Source organism: Colobus angolensis, unplaced genomic scaffold (assembly GCF_000951035.1).
Source record: "Colobus angolensis palliatus isolate OR3802 unplaced genomic scaffold, Cang.pa_1.0 Scaffold12, whole genome shotgun sequence".
In the NCBI taxonomy this organism is placed as follows: Eukaryota; Metazoa; Chordata; class Mammalia; order Primates; family Cercopithecidae; genus Colobus; species Colobus angolensis.
Window position 1 is genome coordinate 13,191,080 of NW_012113141.1, and position 7,060 is coordinate 13,198,139.

General features: G+C 50.9%; 1 protein-coding gene across 2 annotated transcripts in view; it reads right to left on the bottom strand.

Annotated features, from left to right (window-relative positions):
* Window positions 1-2,795: 2,795 nt before the first annotated feature.
* SFTPD (surfactant protein D) overlaps window positions 2,796-7,060 on the bottom strand; it is an 11,772-nt gene continuing 7,507 nt past the window's right edge. Inside the window, exons 6-9 of one of the 2 annotated variants that reach the window (XM_011929059.1) lie at window positions 6,953-7,024; window positions 6,383-6,499; window positions 5,687-5,770; window positions 2,796-3,285 (exon numbers count right to left, since the gene is read on the bottom strand). In XM_011929059.1, the coding sequence (XP_011784449.1) occupies window positions 2,909-3,285; window positions 5,687-5,770; window positions 6,383-6,499; window positions 6,953-7,024 (650 nt within the window). In that variant the 3' untranslated portion in view covers window positions 2,796-2,908. The remainder of the gene's footprint in view (window positions 3,286-5,686; window positions 5,771-6,382; window positions 6,500-6,952; window positions 7,025-7,060) is intronic. The other variant, XM_011929054.1, reaches the window with a different exon arrangement.

Consider the following 7,060-nt stretch of genomic DNA (forward strand, 5'->3'; position numbering starts at 1 on the left):
AATGTAGGCTGGGTTGGTGACAGAAGGTTGAAAACCAGGATGGGACTTGAGAATATACTTTTCAACTGAACAGGGGTTTCTCTATGAAACTGCTGTGAAAGTCCCCACTTCAGACATGGATGGGTCCCAGCCTGCTCTCAGGGTGTCCATGATGAGAGTCACAACATCACCTGAGAGTGTAAATCTCTTGACACACAGGCTACTAAACAAGGGACCCTGACTGCTACAGTTGAGGCAGGGCAGACACTGAGGTCTGTGTTGACCTTGGCCCATGTGTGTTAGTGCAGGGGAGACCTCTGTGCTCAGGAATGGGTTAGGACCTGAATTTCTGAAATAACTGCTTCAGTCCTCTACTCTAATCAGCCTATGCCTACAGATCTCAAGTGGCCCTCCCTGCTTGTTCTCTGTGCTGGAGAGCAAACCAGACCCCTGTGGCCCATGGCACTGATGCATCTGAAGATTCTTCTTGAGTTTTGAAGTATCCACATTCCAGGCCTTCATCATCATAGGAAATTTTTTTCTCTCCACACACTTCAACTACGCTGACTTTTCCCTTAGCAAGAAGTAGGTTTGGCTTAAGTATTGGTGTGGGTAGTGGTAACTTTCAGGGGGTCTTCCCAGACCATCATGATCTTGCATCTATCCCAGTGGCCATATCGTACCATGTGGTCCCACTCCCCAAGTTTAGTTGATTGGACTAGAGGGGGGCATCTGAGACAGAAAGACTCATTTCCACAGGAGTTTCCGATTGATTCCATTAGAGAGTTTCTGATTTCTGTGCAGCAGTCTTTAGGACACATGATTCTTAATGCTTGGGTAGTCAAGAGACCAGTAAGCAGAGGAAGCTGGTGTGCAAAAGAGGGAAAGATGCAAAGATGCACAGAGAGAAGCAAAAGCCAGGGAGACAGCATGCCGTTACCTGAGTCCCCCTAGTCCTTTTTGAGCCCATATGGTTCAAAAAAAACACTTCTCTTGGTTTATGCTAGATCCAAGTGTTTTCTCTTACTTGTAATGAAAAAGCCATTCTGAGCTCCCTCGATGAATGTGTTTAGGTGTCATCTCTGAGTAGTTTGGTCATTATTGTGTAATTGACCTACATTTCAGAAGCTGCCAGAAATTTGGGGATTTTTTTTTTTTTTTTTTTTTAGTAACTGGAGAAAGATCTTAGCAGAGAACCTGGGCTGCATGCTGTCTTGAAGTGTGGCTTTTGTTTTATAGACATGCTGTCCTATATATGAGATATACTTGTAGGAGTGCTAGGAAGAGGGATGGGACCAGAGGGAGTCCCATCCAGAAAGAGAAGTCCCCCTGGTTTGTGTGAACTAAGGAGAGAGTGGCTGGTTTTCTATCGGGAGAGAGGTTATTTGTTTGCCCCTTTTATGGGGCCATGGTTCATCCAGGTGTCATTGCCATCTTTTGAACACAGGTGTCATTTAAATCATTAGGTGCGACAATATGTCAAATCAGCTAAATATGCATGATCTTTGGCCTATATATTTATGGCCTAAATGTATAGGCTTTAGGGTCAAAATGACCTTGCTAATGACCCAGCTGTAACACTGACACCCCCTTTTGTCCCTGCAGTTTCATCCCTCTCTGTGCCTTGGTTTTCATATTTGGAAAATGAGGAGGAGGATTTAACTAGATTATCTCTAAGGTTGAGTGGGGAAAGAACATTGCTGGAATCACCAGGCAAGAAGAGGATTGGAGGTAAATCCGAGCTTGGCCAGAGACCCTTTGTTCCAAAGTTCCCTAAGATTTCAGACGGCTTTAGGATTATGCAACTGGTACTCCTCCCATTAGTCAAGAGGCAGTCATGTTGGCAGGGATGGAGAGAGATCCTGGGCAGTGCAGGGGTGAGGAAGGGCCTACTGAGTGCAGGGCCATGTGGCCTTGCTGGGGAGGCAGACATTCTCTTCCAGGTCACCCTGCTATGCTGTGCATCTTCCTGGGCTCAGACCTTGAAATAAGAGGCAGTCATGGAGGCTGGGAGCCTCCTTTTATCCCTGGGTTCCAGTCTGAGCTGGCTAGAGGAATCTGGGGTTCAGGAAGAGGTGCTGAATAGGGATATACCTGGGGGAGCCACCAGCCTGTAGAAGGAATTTGAAGCAGGAGACAGGATGAGCTCATCTCTGGAGTGAGTGTAAGAAAAGAAGACAGCTGAGAGCTGCGACTTCGGCACTACACCATTAAGTGGTCAAGGAGAGAAAGAGGGACAAGCTAAAGAGACTAATAAGGGACCAGGGGCGGTGGCCTATGCCTGTAATCCCAGCACTTTGGGAGCCCAAGGCAGGCAGATTACTTGAGCCCAGGAGTTCAAGACCAGCCTGAGCAACGTGGCAAAACATCATCTCTACCAAAAATACAAAAAATTAGCTGAACTTGGTGGCTCATGCCTGTGGTCTCAACTACTTGGGAGGCAGAGCTTGCAGTGAGCCCAGATCACACCACTGCACTCCAATCTTGGTGACAGAGTAAGACCTAGTCTAAAAAAAAAAAAAAAGTCAGAGCAGGCAAGAGGGGTATCCATGAAGCTGGGAGGAGGAAGTGCTTGAAAGAGGAGGGAGAGATCGGCAGGGTCAAATGCAGCTGATGGTTTGAGAAAAGGGGCTGAAAGGGAGTCATCGGGTTTGGGGACAGGAAGGTCATTGGAGACCCACTTTTATCACTTATAGGGAAAGCAGGCTGGCCCCTTCTTCCCCTGAATGGAGTTTTAGTGTGAAGGCAGCCTCACATTTCACTCTGCGGTGTCCTGCAGCAGCGCTGCCTTTTGGCCATGTTTTGTAGAGAAGTCCTTCCCGGCACAGATGGTCAGCTTTTTATTAGGATATTGGCAGCATGAGGGTCTAAGCTTTGACTTCCTGGCCAAACTCCTGGGCCAAGCACTGCCCTACCCACCCCAGTTGACTCAGAACTCGCAGACCACGAGACGCTTTTCTCCACAAGCCCTGTCATTCCACTTGCCATTGGTGAAGATCTCCACACAGTCCTCTGACCCGCCGTCATCGTTGGGCTCCCCTGGGGCCCAGTTGGAATAGACCAGGGACTCTCCTGTAGGGTAGGTGAACTTGCCTTCCGTCTTGGAGTCAGTCATGCTCAGGAAAGCAGCCTCGTTCTGAGCTATCACCAGCTGTTGCAAGGCGGCATTCTCAGCAGCAGAGCGTGGAGAGGCCAACTGCCCACCAGCCTGTGTGCACACCAGCTGTGCCTCCGTAAACGGTTTGACAAAGCCTGCTGTCTTGAAAATCTTCTCCCCGACACTTTGGCCATTTGGGAAGAGCTCAACTAGGAGAAGAAGAGAGTCACGTTGGGGTTGTGATATCACCTGGCCAAAGCTCAGGGGCTCTGAGACCTCTGTGCTCCAACCTGAGCCTCTCAGACCTCCCAAACAGGCACCACATCAGGATGCCAGAGAGAATGCAAGACAGACTGTTCCCGAACAGTCTCCGTCCCATGACCTACCCTGTGAGGTGACACCATGATTCACCACTTACAGATGAGAGCACTGGAGATGAGAGAAGCTAAGAGGCCCAAAGTCACACAAGCAGCAAATGTGCAGTTAGGGATTCAACCTCACTCAGTCTGACACCAAAGCTCAGACATGCTGTTTCTATTTCGGCACATGCTATATACCAGAATCAATTTCTCAATTACTGTGTAGAATTGAACAGCTTTTCCCAAGTTGATCACGGTGTAGACCAGGCCAGTTTCTGAGAGTACAGAAAACACCTGCAACGAGCCCACTGTCACCCTGTACAACAGTGGGGGATGTGGGGTTGTTGGAGAGAGTCTGTGCTGTGTGATGGGGTGAGGAAAGGGGAGAGACAGGAAGAGGAGAGGACATCTGAAAGCTGCCAGATGCTAATCTCTGCTCTGGGTCTGGCCTCATGTCAGCCTCTTAGTATGCACGTGGGTGATGCCCCAGCCAGTCAGCCTGCCTGGGAGGTGCTGAGGGAGTGGAGGAGGGCATCTGAAGGGCATGTGTGAGTGAGGCACAGGGGAATGGTGTTAGTGCTAGAGTCAGCCCTGGGTGGGAACTGGAAGACTGGGCATTCAGATCCACCCTGGCAACGGCTGTTGCGTGGGCAAGAGAAAGTCACTTTCCTTTTCAGGGTTTCCATTTCCTCGTCTCTAAAATGAGGGCTCACTTCACAAAAGCATTGCCTGTGTGACATGTCAAGTATCTCTTTTTGGTCTGTCCTTGTGGCTCCTGGGCCCATGCATGGAAATATTCTGCAAAGGACTGGAAGCTCCAGGGAAGGCTGTGCCCCTGGCTTTGTTGGGCTGCTCAGAATGCAGGCTGCACCCTGACTCATTGTCCTTTAGATTCTCCATGGGCTCAGGGTGGCACCCAGAGCAGCCCTGAACAAAGTCAGCATAAGAGTTCATGTACCATTACTAGGTTTATGTGCCATGCACATATGTGGGCATGCCTTTGAATACATGTGCATCTATCCAAAGGTACATGGGAGTATGTAAGGTTCATCTGGATGTGTGTGCATATTTGCATGTGCTTTATAGATAACATATGAGCTCACGTATGTAGATGAAGGTGGAGTGAGTGATGGTGTTTAAGTGCACACACATGCGGCGGGTACATATGGACGTGTTCCTCTGTGTGTTTCTGTCACTGTGCCTCTGAGTGAATTAGAGCATATGTAGAAAGAGAGATATACCAAATGCTTGAAACTCTCATCTCAGAGCTTGGGTACTTAGAAGCCAAACCTATGTTGCACCCAGTCAGCCCTTTATGCTCTACTACTTCAGAAAACTTTTATCTTTTATTTTTTGGCTCAATGAGATTCTGAACTCAAAGCTGATGTCAGGAAGGGCAGAGGAGAGGAGGGACTGTTGGGCACTGATGTGGAGGTTCAAAAAGGCACCAGGCCCTCAGGTGTGTGCCCCTGGAGGCTTCTGACTCTTCAGGATTCCAGGGTCAGGGCAAACACTCTGCTATAAAACACCTCCAGAGCTGTAGGCAGAGCCCAGCAGTGGCTGGAGCCCAGAAGCAGCCTACCCGCTGTTTGAACCAGGAGCATGTCTAAGGTGAGATATCTGATGGCCACATACCAAGGTCAGGTCTCCACCTGCCTTGGACCCCCAGAGCAGAACCCCAGTCCTAGCTCCCAGAACAGTATCTGGTTTCTGTGCTGCCTTGGGATGTGCAGCAGCATCACTGGGCACTCCCATACCTGGCCCCTCTGAGGTAAGAAATGCAACCGGTCTTGGGTAGCCCCTTGCCTATCAAAGGCACCAGCACAGAGTAGGCAGGAGAGAGGCTCTAGTGAATTGCACTGGACTCAGGACAACAGTTCGTCTCAGGACACAGGTGGCATTGAGGTTGGTGGGTGGTTCAGGAGCCTGATGGCCTTGACTATGCTACTGCCGGCCTGGTGAGCTGGTGATAGGGGCCATATCCTCCTCCTTTGCCCCCTTGGGTCTACTTCCAGCTCCAGGAGCAGGTGGCTGCCTTGTTCTAGCCCCATCCCAGCCTGAGCCCTACTCCCTGCCACAGTCCCAGGTCCAGCCCTACACAGGTCCCAGCTCATTCCCATCCTAGACCCAGGGCAGGCACTGCCTCAGGCCCAGCTAAAGGTCTAGCCCCAGCCCAAGTCCAAACCAAGGTCGAGATCTAGCGTGGGGCCCAATGCCAGTGCTGGGCCCAGGTTCAGATCCAGGAACTCACCTTTCTTGTACTGAGAGAAAGCAGCCTGGAGGTGCTGTACTTGTTTCTGTAAGGCCTCAACCTGCTGCCTCAGAGAAGCGACATCTGGAGGGGAGAAAATGGCCAAGTAAAGACTTGTCCAGAGAGCGAAGGTAGAGCTCAGAGTCTGGGCTCCAAGGGAAGGGTATCTAGTTGTGGGCACATATTGTGGGACTGACCCACAGCAAGCCCACATCTGCTGACACAGCTGGCCCCTGCTATGCAAGGATGTCTTATGGTTCGGCTATGGACAAATTGTTCCCTGTACTTCACTAACACTGAACCAGATGGCATTGTGACTTTAAAGTCTTGGAATATAATGGCATCTCCATTGGGTGGGGCGGGGAGTGGGTGCTGGGCAGGAATACACACTCATGTGTTTCCTATTCACCAGATTTTTAATGCCCAAATCTGTCCTATGAATTGGGAAGAAAGCTGTAGTTTTCCCGGTAGTCAGAGCGAGAAGCTGTCCAGGTTGCTTTCCCATGAGTACTAAGCGGCTAAGACCAGAGCCCAGTGCTCCTGCCTTCCAGCCTGTCCACCTTTCCTGAGTTCCACCCACCAGCTGCCTTTGATGGGGCACACATCCCAGAACCCCTCCTCTGGGATGGGGAGGGCTTCCTCTCTGCACACCCATGTCCCAGTGGGGCTTCCCTGAGCCGGGAGCTGCTACCTTACCTGGAAGCCCACTTTCTCCCTTTGCTCCTTTGTCTCCAGGAGCGCCTTTGTCCCCCTTCAATCCTGGGGGTCCCCTGGCACCTGGACTTCCCTGAGGACCCATGACTCCAGCAGACCCTGGGGTGAAAGAAGAACTGGGTGAGCTATGTACCCATCTTTTTTTTTTTTTTTTTTTTTTTTTTTTAGCATTTTTACCTTCCTGTACGTGGATTAACTATCTTTATTGCCCAGAAATAGATAGGCGGTCCCCAATACCCAGCCATGCAGCTCTCTGTACACTGACTGTCCCTGTCACCCAGCAATCAACCCCGCTGTGTAAAACTGCCCCGCCACCCAACAACTAACCTTCCCTGAACACACTTCGCCGTTGCTGAGGACCCCAATCTCCCTAGATAGGAACCGTCCCCAGAGCCCCCTCATGCACCCTTCTTGGATACAGATTCTCCCCGTGATCCGGCAATGCCACCTTTGCCTTTACAGGTGGTTGGGGGGTGGGGGATAGGCATTGACAGCTCCAAGCAGGCACAGGAGAACTGGACCCAGCTCAGCCCAGCTCTTTCCACTGCTCACCTGCTGCCCCTGTGTTTCCAGGGGCTCCACGCTCACCAGGGATGCCACGATCTCCCTTAGGGCCTGCGGGGCCTCTTGCCCCTGCCGTGCCCTGCATGCCGGGGGCAC